Below are 17,137 nucleotides of genomic sequence, written 5' to 3'. Positions count from 1 at the left end.
ATGCAGTAAACTATTACAATAAGTGGGCTTCCTAAAGACAGTGGTTATGATAGAATGGATAGTCACATCTTTAAAGATTGTAACATCCAAATAGTTTATAGAAAATGGAAAAAAAAGAATGAGTAAACTTAAGAAAGGGAGTGGTAGAATTCAAATAATCTACAAAAGGACCAATGTCTTCGATGTTCATGCCCCAAACTATAAATATATTGTCCAGGTATCTAGTATATATCCTCCAGGGGTTGGGACAAAAATGATTAAACAAAAAAATGTTTCTTCCACTGGATAAGGGCAATGCTGGCAAAAACTGGGGCATAGGAGGCACCCAAGGCCACACGTTTCACTTGTTGAAAATATTGGCCTTCCAAGTAAACAAAGGTATATTTAAGGACACGTTCCATAAGTAAGGTTAAAATACTAATTTCATTTAGGTCCAATTCAGTAGTTTCATTTAAAAAAATCATTAAACCAGGCAAGCCCCACTTCATAGGGAATAACAGTAAATAATTCCACACAAGTTGTAAGGAAAACCATATTCTCTGAATAAGTAAGATTCCTGATTTTTAACAAAAAAATCCCATGAGTTCCTGCACAAACAGGTAAAGGCTTCTAGATATTTCTTTAACTTAGTATCAATATACTTTGCTAAGGGATATGTTTTGGAAATGCTAGCACTAAAAATCGGTTTCATGGTGGGGTCCGTGGTACTTTTATGTATCTTTGGTATTCCAACTATGGTAGGTACCACCGGAAATTTCTCCTGCAAAACATCATACAAGCTGGAATTAATTTGCCATTGATCAGCAAGATCTTTCAGGAAGTAGTCAATTTTTCTATAAGCTAAATGAATATAGTTAAGTGAGACTTCCTCATAAAATTCACAGTTTAAAACATACAAATTCATCCTGTTGACATAGTCATCTCTATTCATTATAGCAACCCCCCCATCCGGTTTCATCACTCTCACTTTTTTATTCCTAACCATTTCCAAAAGAAGTGCCATTTCTATACCACACATATTTGACTGACCAGGAAAATTCCTAGAATTAAAATGCAGAGTCCTGAAATCAAATTCTACTAATTTCTCAAATAGAAGCAAATGTAAAACCATGGGGGGATTAAATAGACTTGATTGACAAAAAGTGTCTAATACAGTTACAGCTATTGTCAAGTTCCAAAACAAATTTTAGTTTCTTCCAATACAGTTTAAAATCCAAAAGTAATTTGTTAATTTTAATACTCCTTGTAGGTACAAAAGAATAATCTTTACTAAGTAAATTTGCATAATCAACTTCATATTGGTAGGAACTGAAATTATATAGTATAAAGTCACCTGTACCATTGGATACGATCCGTGGGCCATTGTTAAAAGTCTGTAACAGGTCCAGTATGCAAACAGTGTAAATTAGTGGAGTTGTGTTTCTCCTAAAAAAAAAGGCCCATTCTCATCTACTCGTCGTTGCATGTCCTGCTCAACTGCCAATGTCTGTGGACCAAATGAATAGTCAGAAACTAAGTAAATGTTGCAATTAACTGTGTTAAAAGGTTTTAATTCCATCTCCGATGAAAGGCTGTTCTCATCTGCCCTCCATTGCGTGTCTTGTTGGACTGATATTGCCTCAAGGGGTTGGGCTGCTCCCATTTTGATTGGCTTTGTTCTTTATGCGCTCGGACCTCTGGATTGGTCCTTGACCTAATGGGGCATTGCTATGGTGATCAAACTCCACCTCCTCATCTTCCCCTTCCATGACACTATCAGACCATTGGCTGAATGAAGGCAAGTTAAACCGAGTGGGTTTAGGATAAGCACGCCTGTCTGAATAAGCTATTTTGTCTCTGTTTCTTTTCTTTTCTTTCCTGAGTCACAGGATGGGTGGCCAACTGGCTCACTAGCAGAACCCACACAGTAAAAGTAGCTGACTCCAAGTCCGTCTTCAGACCAGTGATGAGTGGAGTACCACAGGGTTCGGTCCTGTCCTGTTCGGCATCTACCTCTCTGAAGTGCAAGCCAACACAGGTGGTCTTCTGCTAAAAAAGTTCGCAGATGACTGCAAACTGGGAGCCATAATATAATCACCTAATGATGTAGATATTCTACAAAAGGGCCTCACAGAGACAGATGCTTGGTGTCAAAGTCACGGTCTTAAGCTCAATGCCAAGAAGTGCATTGTCATCCCCTAAGGGAAAAACTCAGTACCCATGAACTACCACATATGCAGTAGCTCACTGAACACTGAAAGTGTGATGAGACCTCGGGACACAGGTGGACAGTAGTCTCTCCTTTGATAACCACATCGTCACAGTAGTCAAGAAATCCTTCTACGTGGCACACCATCACAAAAGAGTTCTTCTCTAGAAAAAGAGGTCATTGTTCCTTTCTACTCATCCCTCATCAGACCCATTATAAAGTACAATACCCTATTTGGTATGTGTCTCACAAGACACCTACAACAATTGGAAAGGCCACAGAAATAACTCACTAAGAGGATTACCGGCCTCAAACAGATGCCATACGCAGACTGTCTCAAAAAACTCCAGCTCTACTCCATCGCATATCGCCTACTCAAAGGTGATTCTCTGCCTAACATACAAAGCTATGTCAAACCAACAGGTGTTGGACATGCTACACAAAGAAATCCCAGTCTCACCGAACCACATGCTCCAGGGACCTAAACCTTGTCACCACAATAAACAGAACATGCTAGAGGTATAGATTCCTGTCCCAGAGACTTCCCATACTCTGGAATAAACTACCCATTCATGTCAAGCGAAGCTCCTCACTGGCCCTCTAAGAAAAATCTTGACGACTGGATGGGAAATAGAAAATTCACCCCAGGGATCACTTCTGCGGCACTGCTCAATAGGGGCTTAGGAAAAAAATTTTCTTGGGTGGCGAAAGCCAGGAAACCTTTTTGGTTAGGCTTATAAAGGCCCCCGGGTCGATAGCCTAGCACCTACCTATGAGTTTAATATCAGCAATGTTATGATCAATTATCACAAAAATGCCCTTATAATGGTCAACATTATGTTTGAACAAGAGGTCCTTCATAATCAGGGCATCCAATTTGTTAGCCTCAACTATAAGTTCCTCGATAGTCTTGTGGTTGTATGTGATCAGAACTTCTAAAAGCTCGCACCAATGTTTGTCTAACAAATTTACAAGTTTGTGATGTAAAGGGGAATTACGCACTAATCCATTAGGAAATTTCCAACACCTTAATCCCTTTGGGATCCTTCTCACGTTAAGACACTCCCTTAAACAGGAGTTCTCCAACTGGAGTTTGCAACACTTAAATAAGGTAGTCTCAAACTTTGCCATAAAATCTTTAAAGGAGGGAGATTCATCCACCTCTCCACTTCCAAAACGTAGTGACCCATTAAGCCAATCTGAAATCTTAAAATTACCTTCTGCTTGAGGAGAAACTTCTAGAGCAGGGGTATCAGAATTTATGTCAATGTTCAAGCACACAGGCGTACGATTAAAATCACCATCAGTCATTATACGGGGGCAAGTACATTGACTTTATGTGCAAGTTCTAATGACTAACAAATTTATTCACATTTTTTTTAATTATTTTGTTCGTTTGGGAACAGTTTTTAATTATGGTTAAATTGGATGTGTGATCATGTGACTAAACAGGGTGGTTATATAAGTACATTTGTATCTGTGATTTATCACTATGATGAAGTGATGAAGTCTGTTGCATTTCCAGACGAAAACGCTTAGTGTGGATTAAACTTTTATTTTAATCGGATACATCTGGTCTTCCTTTATTTTGCTTTTTGGTTTGGTCGTTACAGTTAAGGTATGTGACAAAGTCACCACTTCTGTGGTGCAGAGGGATAATGCCCCGACTATGACCCAGGTTCCCTGGGTTCAATTAGCATCTCGGGCAACTGATGGAACTGCAAGGAGGGATGTCCATCCCAGGGGGTGGATGGTATGTGGGTGTCTCCTGACTATTCCAAGTGGAGGCTGGGGATGTTGCAGACGCAGCGTGGTCAAAATGGGTAGCAGTGGGCCTGGCTCAGCTGCTGCAGAGGTGGGGCAATACTCTGCATGCCTGCACTGCACACCTACCCTGGGCCATATCACAAAGCCACAAAGGGGGGGGGAGAAACAGGGTAGCCCCAAGTAAGACACCCCCCTGGACAAAGGTTCAGACGTGCCTTGCTCCACTGCCTACAGTCCATGATTGCCCCTGTCAATTACTGGAGTAAATCCGAGGAGGCATGATGTAGCTGGAAGACCTCGTGTGGATGGGGCATGAGGGCTGGGCTGGTAACAACAATGTGCAGGAAGGGAGGAAAATAAAGTATGACACAAAGTCCAGAAGGTTTAGGATTTCTGTGTGGAAGTATCTGTACAAGTATTTTTGTACCCCCCCAGACAGACGTCAAAGAGATTTTCTTCAGGTAGATAGCAGATATGGCAGTGTGATGGCAAAGACAGAGGTAATTGGGAACACATTTTTGGGACAGTAAAAACTGGCAAATTTCAAAGATTTCCTTCAGAATACCTTGTCAGAAATGCTGGGGGGAGCAGTTCTTTGTAACCAAGGAAATTATTATTTTGACCTGTGACACAGGATCTTCACTGCCTGAACACAGGAAGGCTTTATTAAGCTTAATGCTACTGGTTACTAAAAAAGCAATTACTACAAAATGGAAATAAAAATCTACACCAACTGTAACTGAAATACTGAACATTGCAAAGGAGATTAAAAAAAACTGTGGGTAAGATCTTTAGAAGAGGAAAAGAGCAACTTGTTTAAAAGGAAATGGAGTTTGTGGGAGAAATACATGTAGAATAATGTTTAGAATGAGGAATAAGGTTTAAGTGAGGACAGAAATGAGAAATGTGCATACTGTTGGAGTGAGTATTAACCTTTAAAAAGGAAATATATGTACACTGTATGAAAATAATGATGGAAATATTACTATGGTTTGTTTGCTTTTTGATAAATGTATATGTGTCTATTACATTATTTAATTAATAAATACATTAAAAAAGAAGAAAGAAAGATATGGTATAGCTGAACTTCAACAACAGATACACAAGTGTATATGTGTTCTAATTACAGGTATTCCAGACAAGCAAGTCCAGCTGGTCTAAGAGCCTGCATGCAAAGAGAAAAGAGGGCATTATTCGCTGGTCAAGATGGGTTTCTTCTTGTAGACAAACTATTACAATAAGAATGTATGTATGTACTGCACACATGGAAAACAATAGTCACTATTATTCTAAAACAACCCAAGGCAATTACTGCTTCACAATATCACCCTATCTAAATACTTCCCACTTTAGATAAAATGCCAGAAAAAATTATCTACAAGCAAATTACTGCTTATTTACATCAAAGCCATCTTCTATCTATCCATCCAGGAAGGCACATGGATTCTGGTCTGGATACAGCACCATAACAGCTCTCTACTACCTCACCGATGACATCCTATCCAACATGGACAAAGCCAACCTGACAGGAGCCATCTTTATTGACCTCACAAAAGCCTTTGATCTAATTGACCATAACTTGCTATTTGACAAATTAAATGAAATAGATGATGCAATACCTTGGCTTGTACACTTCAATTGATCTTTCAAGGTGAAAGGATGCACCATCATTTCAAACAGCTCCTCTTATAAAAGGAGTTCCCCAGAGTTCCACTCTAGTCCCTCTACTCATCCCATATTTATCAACAAATTCCCATATGATCATCCTAAGACACCTCTAAGTCTTTATTGCTGGTGACGTGGTCATTTACAGGTCAAATAAATATCACTTTATTATACAAACTAGGCTGCAATATGACCTCCAAAATCCTCAGCCAGTGCCTAACAGACCAGAAACATATTCTCAATCCCTCAAAAACAAAAGCAATGCTACTTGGAATCAACCAAAAATAGCCAAAGGCGTCAGCTTCCTTAATATTAAAAGATGTTAACAATAGATCAACACAATAGTTTTCCGGGCGAACAAGTTATCATCTCTTCTGTCAAAGACAGAGAAATATGCCATAGGCAAAGGAACACACTTATCTCAACTCAAATATGGATTACACATTATAGCTGCAGTCTCAAGGAAAAATGCTACCGCCTTACAAAGCATTTGCAATAAAATCTGTTTATTACTAACTCCCCCAATAATGAACACCACTACCTTAACTATCACCAAAGCTAAACGGCTCCCAGTACATTTGAGAACCAACTTCCTACTATGATCACCAATTCACAAAGCCTTTTCTCCAGACATCATTCCCTCTCACTCAAACTTTTCACCAAACCCCCCATATATAATCTAAGGGTTATTGCTCAAGCTTAACCTACCCTACAAACTCCAAAAACTAAACTTTACTGCACCAACTGTGCATTATCCATCCTAGCACATAAACTGTGGGACTCCATTCCTCTCTCAATCAGAGACGTCCAAAAGTACTCTCTTCAAACAGCTCAAGGAACACTTCTTCAGTCAAATAAAGTGCAACCGCACTCACTCAGATCACGTTACATGAACTCTACAGCTCTCTCACACCCCTTTATCTCTGTTTCATCCTTCCTTATTTTATCTTGCCACCCCCTTACTATCTATAATTCATCCTACTTCCCTCTTCTAATAGCATTTCTCTCTCTTTTTTTTTTCAATTCCCTTTATCTCTGCATGCCTCTCACATTTTCTCTCTCTTCTCTCCATGGTATCCTTGCCTGCAACTATACTCACTTGCCTCTTTTAATGCCTTCACACCTTTCTATATAACATGCTATCCCTGTAGCATAAGCAATCTCGGTCATTATGTCTACATCTTATCCATAAAGCTCTGCTATGCATAAATCCATTTTCCATCAATACTTCGACATTATAAACTGCTTTTTGAACTAAATGTAGCACATTCATGCATCTGTAAATATATACATATATATATATATATATATATATATATATATATATATATATATATATATGTAGATAGATACGTTTCTTTGGCAAACCATTCCTTGTATCTGTAAATATGCTTTGTTCATTTCTTATGTGATTGTATTCATCCAGGCTGTGCCTGTGAATGATCCTTTGAGATTAGTGCAGTAACCTGGTAAACAAATACATATGTATATAGATATATCTATACACACACGCACCATGCACACACACACACGCACACACACACACACACACACACACACACACACGCACACACAAACACACACACAAACACACGCACACACAAACACACGCACACACAAACACACGCACACACAAACACATGCACAAAACAGCGAGTATCCTCTGACATGACATTTGGTTGGGTTGATGCCCAAGCAGGAAAACTTACTCAGGAAGAAGTAGCCATGGAATCACACCAGGAGCAAACAGAAAGCTGAGCACTGATAAAATTAAAATACAAAATGGCCAGATTCCAAAGCTATTAACAGCACAGCCTACCAGAGAGGAATCATAGAACCTACCTGCCATGATGTTTCAAGCATGCAAAGTTCATACCAAGCAAGCACTGGAGAGCGTTATTCTTGGAGAAGCAGACAAGATTTCTGCCTGGGTCAATGGGAGAAAAAGCCAAATGCACCATGGGTGCATTTTCCAATCCTCAAGTAGGGGGAATGAAAGTACCCTCACTCAGCCACATCATTGAGACAAATCACCACCCAATCCCAGTATCATTACTCCTTGGTGACTGCCCTCAAGGAAGCAATATCCTGTAGATTATGGATCCCCTTACATTCAAACCAGTTCAAATCTCCCCAAAGAATCAGTAGAACATTTGGCAGGGATAGAAATAACTATCAAGGGGGTAGAAACAGGAGCCAAGTTCCTTATCACAGGAACAGAAGGGGAACCTTGTCCTGAAGCATCAAAACAGTGTTCACATCCATGGCTATGTAGGGCACACCAACAAAAACAAATGAATGAGTCCAAGTCTGATTGATGGAGGCTTAATGGTCAGCAGCCATGGAGGCATAAATAACACTTAGGGAAAAAAAAGTACAACGAGTAGCTTTGGTGCCTCACAGCAAGAATGTCTCTAGTCTAATTCTCATTTGGGGTGTATCTTGTACAGAGTCTGCATTCCTGCCTGTATCTGCATATTTTTTTTAGGTGCTTATTTTTCCTCCACCTTTCATTTTAAAGACATGCAGTAGAGGTAGATTGTGATCTAAATTATCTGTAGCCTTCTTTGTGTGGGCTCATTCTGCAATGGTTCATTTTCTGATTCTCTGCAGGTGTGAGAACCAGGAAAAAAAAATATGGACATTTTACTCCTAGGAGTGATGTGGTCTTCGTGGGAGTGTTTTTCTCCAAGATGGCTGATGGGTCCTCTTCCCAAGTCCAGTAATGGGAGTCTAAATTGTTTTTTCCATAATTTTTGGCCCCTAACTCCCTAGTGATCATCAGGTGTCCATTCATTCCTTCTTTACCACAGGGTAAGGATGCTGGACAAGACGAGAAAGAAAGTGCAGCCATCAGCCAGCTGAACTATAGATTTTCAAGGGATGTTCCTAACAGCACCCACCCAAAAAAAAAAAAAAAACCTTTGCAGGGAAGTAAAGAGCAGTGCCTGCAGTGCTGCAGCTAGTGTTGGTACACATTTCTAGACATCTGTGACTTCCAGGTAGTATACCTCATATGCCTTGGGCAAGCATGGACTCCATCTTTCCCAAATTGCAAGTGCCACTGCTCTGGCTGGTAATCCATGTGGAGATCTTGTGGAGGGGACTCTGCCAACAGTGTTTCCCTAGGATGGGCAAACCACTTTGGCCACTCACTCCCATCTTCCTTAGTGAACTGCTCCAGCTCTCAGGCTGCTAAGGAAGCACACTCACTGTTGACACTGAAAGATTAGGGGGTGTTGCATGCTTGACTGTGCTACACTTTACATGAGATGATAAACCAGGGCTCCAATCCTCCTGAAATGGTGATAAGTCAGATGGATGTAAAAGATCCTATGCCACTTACCAAAAATGACAGTTTTCCAGTGCCATAGCCAAATTTCCTTAGTCAAAATGAATACCAGCTTAGGTCTCTCATGAAGAGAGGCTGATGCACAAGTGGGACTCCGTTAGTCAACAAATGGTAAAAACAATATATCAAACCTGTGTTTTTCAGGAAGTACTTAGGGCCATAACCTGCACATTACAAAGTTAGCATGAATTTGGGTCTTTGCAGCAGGTAGGTTCTCACAACTAGTGGGTATTGCACCCACTGGCCTTGGATGGATTCTAATATGATGCTGTTGAAGACAAGCTTGCCTCCATTGTTTTGCTTAGTGGGACCCAGGCAGGGTAGGTGAGTGTTACTCTTTTGGTCGATGATGCACCACTTCCAGGCATTTTCTTGTTTCGTTCACTGAGTCAAGCCTTTTGACCAGGAATTTCTCAGTACTCATAATGCTCATTACTCCTGATGTAGTCTTCTGGGGATTCAAGTTGAGTCATCCAGGGCATCTGCATTGAATGCCATGTGGTGCTGAGCCCCCCAACACCCTCCATGTGGGGGAAGATCCCCACACCTTCCAACTCTGAGGTCACACAATAGTGAGAAAAAGCGCAACCTTAAAGATCACTGAAAGTGTTTTCAAATATTTTTTCAACCACCAAATGACATTCATCATGGATGCCTTCAGTGACTTGACTGTATCCAGTCTCTGGCTGATTCCATGCTGGTGGTTTGACTACTTAGGATTTAGTCCAAATGACCTTTGAAAGAGTCCGCGATGACAGAGCTTACAGATTTGCTCCCCTAGTATAAGTTAATGTACAAAGAGTAATCTCCATTGGGTATAAGAATCAGACTTCCAAGACAGCTGCACAGTTCTCAACATATTAACTTCAACTCTATCATTGTGAAAACAGAAAATGAGAAACAGACAGCGATATTGTCAGCCTCAGTAAAATTCCGTTACTGGCTAGTAAGTACACTCCCTGGATGCCGTAAAGAAGAAACAGTGTGTGCCTCAAAGAAAATCAACTAGAAAAGGTGAAGAGAAAACAATGACTGGAACAGTTCAGCAAAAAGATTTTCATACTCCAGCTATAATGCAAGACATGGCTTCCAGTAATCCAGGGGAAAAAATATGTCAAATGTGCTCACACGTGACTACAATGAACAAAACTTTGAAGGTATATGTCAACTCAAATAAAAAAAGGCTGGAAAAAATGGAAGAAGCTTTAAAAAAGATATTTAAATGAGCTGATAAAACTACAAAAATCAGGTTGAAATGAAAAAGTTGGATGAGTATGAGACTGCTCAAGAAGAGATGTTTCAAAAATGGTAGAATTGGAGGAGACAGCACATAAATAAAATCTGAGATTTTCTGCTGTACCAAAGACTCTAGAAAGAACAGATAGTATTAATTTAATGAAGGCAGAAATAAGCAACTAGACTGGTATTCCACAGCAGGAAATGTTAACTGAAAGAGCATACTGTGTCTATGCTCCAAATCTGGCCACAAGAATGAAGCAATTTTTTTTATTACTAAAGATGGGCGTGCCTTCGTTGAAGGTTGGGCATCGAGCTGGCACCTTGGCGTTTCGTAAATAATCTACTGCCAATCATTAGCGGACCGGAATTCCGCTGTGGCGACCCCTTACCGGGAAAAAAGCCGAAAGACAAACAACAACTAAAGATGCAAACCTACCAGCAGAAAGAGTTGATCCTGACAAAACAGTGGCAAAAGGGCAGAGTATTAAAAGTTGTAGATGGTATACTACTTTTAGAAAATGACTATTCACTGTACACCAGGCAGAAAATAAATTTATTTTAGTAATCACGGAATGCCGAGAGACAGGTATGAAATTCAAGCTGATAGATCCAGTTGTCTGCAGAATACTTTTTCCTGCAGAATCAAAGTCAATTTTTTTCTTTTTTCAGACAGAGCAGGAGGAGGAGGAAATGCAAAAGTTTGTTGAAAAAAAGTGAGCCATCAAGCAGAAGGGGACTCTGGTTCTCACTCTTTTGATAATAAAGCACAGGGAAAGACACTGCCAGTGAACACTGTTCCAAAGGAAAATGCTTGAGAGACAGAGAAAAAGCACATGAGTTGACCAGAAGAATTGGGAGAACCTTGTAATTGAATCAGAATGTAGAGCTGGGAGATGGAAATGAACAGGAAGACCAACAACATGGAAATTAGTGAATAAATGTGAGACTGCAAAGCATCAGTGACATTTATAAAATATGGCTATATAAGAGTAAGTGGAAAGAGTAGACTTTTATTGACTGTTAAACTTGTGAGTAACCGAAAAGCATTTGCCTCACTTCATGTCATTAATGTTTGAAAGGACTCAGAGTAGGAGAAGGAAAAAGGTTAAGCAAAACAATTTCTGTTATTAACAGGATACCTCAATTTCAGGTTAATTACAGCTTGTATTAGTAGCTGCCTATTTGGCAGAAATGTTCTTAATAGGAGGGTTAAATATCATTATTTGAAGAAGTACACAGTTGTGTGCGTTGGTATTAAGTTAACATTATAAGGATATTCTGGGTTTTTGTTTTTTTTTTTGAGGGTTTTTATTAAAACAAAATGTGACATGAGTTTAATGCCGATAAGAACAAACTGTATAATGGATTAACCTGCCAAACACTAATGAGTGCATGCATCACAAAAGCTAAAAACACACATTTAAAAAAGTTGCTATACATAATGGGTGGAATGATTTCTTAATGGGGACATTTTCCATATTATCATGGAATAAGAATGGTCTCACAGGTATAGAAAAAAAGAACAGAATACTTAATTATATTTGGAAATGCAAAATACAAATATCAATGCTACACAATACACATTTAGAAAGAACTGAGCATTTGAATTTGAGAAAGAAAGGTTTTCAGGATGAATATTCTGCAGCATCTTAGGGATAAATGAAAAGAGGACTACTTGTATTAATTTTTATAGAAGCTCCGGTAGCGATAGAAGAGGGGAAAAGATGATGGTGGCAGATTTGTGGTAGTAAGGGTCTACTGTAAAAGAGGTGAGGATTACACCTGCATGTATTTATATTCTGCCTAAAAGTGATATTATGGAGTTTAAAAAATTTGGGGAGAAATAATCAGCTTTCAGCAGGGAATATTACTTATAGATGGGATGATATAATGATTATTTGATCTGCAACAATGTGGATGTATCTGGGGGGGGGGCTTAAAAGAGAAAAATATAACAAAACATGGTAGATTTCAGAAAACATTTGATAGGAAAGACACAAATTCAGTACTAGGAAATCTGAGAGAATTTACATATTATTCACCAAGTTATGACAAATGGGCTAGACTAAACAGAAATTAAATTTCACAGCAGCATGTGCATTTAATTGAGAACTTTGACACACATCCAATAACCATTTCAGATCATGTGTCAATAGTTGCCAAGATAAAAATTCAGAGTAATGATGTAAAGATGAGACACTGGTGCTTCCCCTCCTACCTAAAAAAATGAGAGGAATTCAAGGAATGGGCAGTGGAAATTATCCGGGAGTTATTGAAAAAGATGTAAAGTACTCCAGAAGTTATAGCTAGTGAGTGGGATAAATGAAAGTGGAGTTTAAAAATAGGGTAGAAATAAAAGAAAAAAGATACGGTTAAGTAGTAGTAATGATTATTTAGAGGGGCTGACAAAGGTTAAAGTATTACAAATCAAGGGGAATCTCACATAACAAAAAGAGGCACAAGTGCAGAGTGCTAAAGAGAAAATAAGGGTGTAACCTTAAAATCAAAAGAAAAAATGCAAACACATTCAAATAAAATAAATACCGGTGCTACAAAATAACATGTGCAGAAAATATTCATTTTGAGGTTTACTCTAAAGTCACTAAGCGCATTCGACTTCATAACATCAAAACTTCATCAGGGTAAAGAAAAATAATCAGAATGATTTTTAAATACCCATAATTATAAATCAAGTAAATCCAAGGTACAAAGGGACATATTAAGACGGTCTTAAAAATACATTGAAAACAAAAACATCATTCTGCCAATTGTACAATGACAAACTGATTCACCTATTAAAATATCTGTATTAAAATGTTTTATTCAATTAAAATATATAAAAAATGAATATAAAAATTTATATCAAGACTGCAATAATTCCTACAATTAAGAATGCCAATAGCTATCTACACTGTCCCTACTCTAATTTTTACAATTCCCATAAGGGAACAACAGTTGTTTAAACCAGGATTTTTAGTTGCATCAAATGTCAACTACCATAAGTTTTTATGCTCAAGAACAACTTTAAATGTATACATTGGATTTACTTGATTTATAATTATAGGTATTTAAAGCCAGTCTGATTGTTTTTCTTTACTCTAATGAAACCTTGATATTTGGAAGGCGAAAGCGCTTAGTGAATTTAAAATAAACCTCAAAACAAATCTTCTCTACATGTGTTTTTTGTAGCACCAGTATTTATTTTATTTATTAAAATAAGGGTGTATCTGGATAATATGTATGAGTTTAAAAAGATTGCTGTTAACTATTTTTTTAAAACTCTAGAGCACAAAAGTCAGGCTAATGCATCAACATCACAACATTTAATAATAAAATAATTTTAATTACTCATTCTGAAACATTTGCTATTCATACATGTTGCAAAGTTCTGAAAACACTGATTCATTGATATGATCACTCTTCTTAAACACAGTCTTACTACTTACTTGTCACAGATTCTGTATCCAGTGTGATGGGCAAATTCTGTCTAGCAATTGACACAGGAAATGCTTTTCTAGTTGTAGTATTTTCATTTATGACAGCAGAAACTGTGGCACTTGCAGTTGAAATACTGCATGTTTTTTTGGTTACAGTTTTATCAGATTCCCTCTCCTCAACATCAGAGTCATCAGAATGAAGGGGATTAGTAAAAGACAGTGGTCCACATACTGCATGTTTTCTGGAGGATTCATCACTACTCAAAGACAATGAGTCAACCTGAGAAGTGCCTAATGGCTCAGAGACTGTTCTAATGGCTTTGGAAGACTTCTCCTCAGATGATGAAGAATCTTTAGCAGCAAATGTTGCATTGTCAGAGGTGAGCAAAGATGACATCAAATGTTCATCTTTAAGAGGTAAACGGGCTGGCCTGTCAGGTGTATCAGAAGCAATTAGACCTATCTTTGCGTCATGGGACATCAACGTTCTGTTAGGCTGCACTCTGCCATTCTCATTAGAAGTGCTTGGAAGAGCATTTTGCACTGTATTTGAAGAGGTTAATTCAGTTGACTTTAATGCTTTATCAAGTGCACTAGATGATGATGATTTCTTTTTAAATGCATGTCCTCTTTGAATATTGTTCCCATCAAAGCTTTTTGGTCCTTCCTGCAAAGGCACTTTCATTATCTCAAAACTTAGCTTCCTTTCAAGTGTTTTCTCCTTGTGTTCAACACTGGTTTCACTTTTTCCATCACGTTCTGTTTTACTATTACTTTCACAGAGCTCTTTGGGCTGTTCAGAAGTTAAATTATGGACCACTGGTTTGGGATGGTATCTATCACTGTCCTGCCTTACTGTGGTAACAGTGGGATAGGCTGATGGTGGAGAAGGTGTCAAAATGGGAGGCACAGGTTGAGGTTCTGGAGGCTGCAAAATTTCTTCTTTCGCATCTCCTTCAGTGGGGCAACTGCAATGAAAATAACAGATTTTAAAATGATTATATTTGATAGCAGAAGCATGTAGTATGTATTAATCAATAAAATGCAAAAACACTCCCAGTCATACAGTAATTAAGCCAAATGTACATTAATTCCTCATCATCTTGTGGTGTGGTCTCTTGCCGTACTTCCACCTGTGCTATGCAATATAAACCAGCATTTGTAAATGACATAAGGAGCAGTAATCTGAATTAGAGTTCAGATTAGAAAATGTGAGGTCACACTTCCTCCCCACAGCTATTTTTCAGCAACAAAAAATCTCTCCATAATCTAAGTAGGACTACAAGCATCAGGTAAATAAAGTACAACTTTAAGAGACAAGAAGACATCTTTTATGTTGTACTGAAGCACTGTAAGATTAAGGGTGCCTCGAGTCATTAATCTATTGAACTGAAAAACTACAATGTTAAAAAAGAAGTCCATGGTGAAATGTGGGCCAATTCCGCTATCTCCCTTGCAGGGGATTTTCCTCATTGCACCCCTACATAACATACCTAAAGGTTGCAACCTCATGAAAAGAAATGCTGTCTTGATGAAATGGCCCCTTGAAAAATCACAGCACAAATAAATGCACTGTTTCCACAGTACTGCAAAATTTCATCAGCCTAACTCCACCCACTATTGACTTTTCAAGCTGATTCAGAACCTGCAGATCAGAGTGTAACGTGTGTGTGCTATGTTTTTAAGAAGCATGCAAGGCTGTATGTGCATGCATAGAAAGTGACATGGTGTCAGAACTGGGATGGAAAAGAAGAACATTTGGAACCATGAGATGTAAAGACGGCAGCGAATCTAAAATTGAGAGAAAACAGTACTAACAGAGAGAGTCAAATGTAATGAAAAATAATACAAATTATTTACTTGATGCAAAGAGGCAAGAAAGGGCATTACAAGGGCACAAACTGCATTATCAGGCAAGCAGAAAGTACAAAAAGTTTAACTAAAGAAAATGTTTAAGATAATTTGACAAGATGACTGACTTTAAAGTAAAAACGAGCATGTTTGAGGCAAAACAAGTATGTTTTAGGCAGAACGAGTGTGTTTAAGACAGAATTGGGCATGTTTAGAGTAAAACAAGCAAAAAGAATACAATAAAGAAAAAAGAGCACAGTAAGCAAAAAAAAATACAAAATAAAGCAAAGCGACTTCTTGTGTATGGACAAAATGCTGTATTTGGGCATAACTATGATTTAGTATTGTATCAAGGGTATAATTAAAGTTATTTGAAGTATCTCAGTGTGTGTAAAAGTGCTTACAGTGTGTGATTATTACTGTGCATGTATTTCAGAGTTCACTGTTTGCAAAGTGCAACTACTCGCAAAGTACCACAGAGTGCTTCTTGTACTATAAAGAGTTGCCTAGTAAGGTAACGCCATTTTGGAGACATTTCAGTGCGTTTCATGTAGTCATTTGTAAAGTGCAAATACTTCAAAAGATATTGAATTTGGGCAACAGAAGTTCGATTTATACGCATTGCACAGTTGCTTGATATATTTCTTGCATTGATAAAAGGTGTTCCTTATAAAAGATTACAAGAGTATTACGGTGCTTGTGAACTGCTCAGTTGCATCATAAAGTTCTCGAATGTTTCTTAAAGTGATGACTTTGATAAATAATCGCATATGACTGCAGGATTCCTGCCTTTGTCGATAAAGTTCCAGTTACTTTAGCATTTCTGCCTTTAAATAGCCTGAAAAAGCTATTTCGCAAAGCACAATAAAGCTTTGAGAAATCTATAAAGCTATTTCACAAAGCACTGAGAATTCTAAAAAGCTATTTCTCTCAGTACAGTAAAGCATTGAGAAATCTGAAAAGCTACTTTGCAAATTAAAATAAAGCATCGAGAAGCCCAAGAAGTTTATTTCGCAAAGTCCAGCTATTTGAAAGTACTACAAGGTTGTTCATTCTCACAATTCCGAAAAGCTCAGAGAGACAAAGTACAAGTACAGAGCACAAAAGCACTGAACAAGTTGTGTTTATGCCAATTACTAATGAACGTCTGTGTGTACATTTGTGCGTATTTGCAAGACCCTTTGCTGGTATGTGTTAATATGGTAGACTGATTTTGAAAATCTCAACCACTTGTGTTTGATCAAAACACTGCAGAGAAATGGAGAATATTTGAGCAAGAGGACTATATTTTCATACAAGCAGCTTATGCAGATAAAGAGGCATGTGCAAAGCATTTATTTTGCTAAATCTAGCAGGATCAGAGGTCATAGAAAGGGAACATTTATTTGTATATGCTCCAGCAGTGTATGAAGGAGAGGGTGCAGAACGCCACACTGTTGTGCAAGCTGAATCAAGAAAAGACCCAGAGTGTCTGAAGTGTAAGTTCAGACAAATGTGCAACCCCCAGATGAACATTACATTAGAGAGGCATTTGTTTTGCACAAGAAATCAGAAACCATGGGAAACATTTGCAGCTTATATAAATGACTTGAGAAACAAAGCTAAAACATGTCAGTTTGGTGATTTGAAAGATGAGCT

General features: G+C 38.2%; 1 protein-coding gene across 1 annotated transcript in view; it reads right to left on the bottom strand.

Annotated features, from left to right (window-relative positions):
- The window catches only part of PTPN12 (protein tyrosine phosphatase non-receptor type 12), a 3,019,581-nt gene that overhangs the window by 1,463,000 nt on the left and 1,539,444 nt on the right, over positions 1 to 17,137 (bottom strand). Inside the window, exon 13 of the mRNA XM_044088562.1 lies at positions 13,658 to 14,616. Coding sequence (XP_043944497.1) covers positions 13,658 to 14,616 — 959 coding nt within the window. The remainder of the gene's footprint in view (positions 1 to 13,657; positions 14,617 to 17,137) is intronic.

Source organism: Protopterus annectens, chromosome 11.part0 (genome assembly GCF_019279795.1).
Source record: "Protopterus annectens isolate FY-2018-M chromosome 11.part0, PAN1.0, whole genome shotgun sequence".
In the NCBI taxonomy this organism is placed as follows: domain Eukaryota; kingdom Metazoa; phylum Chordata; order Ceratodontiformes; family Protopteridae; genus Protopterus; species Protopterus annectens.
Note: the sequence above shows the minus strand (reverse complement) of the source record. Positions and strands in the feature narration are given on the sequence as shown.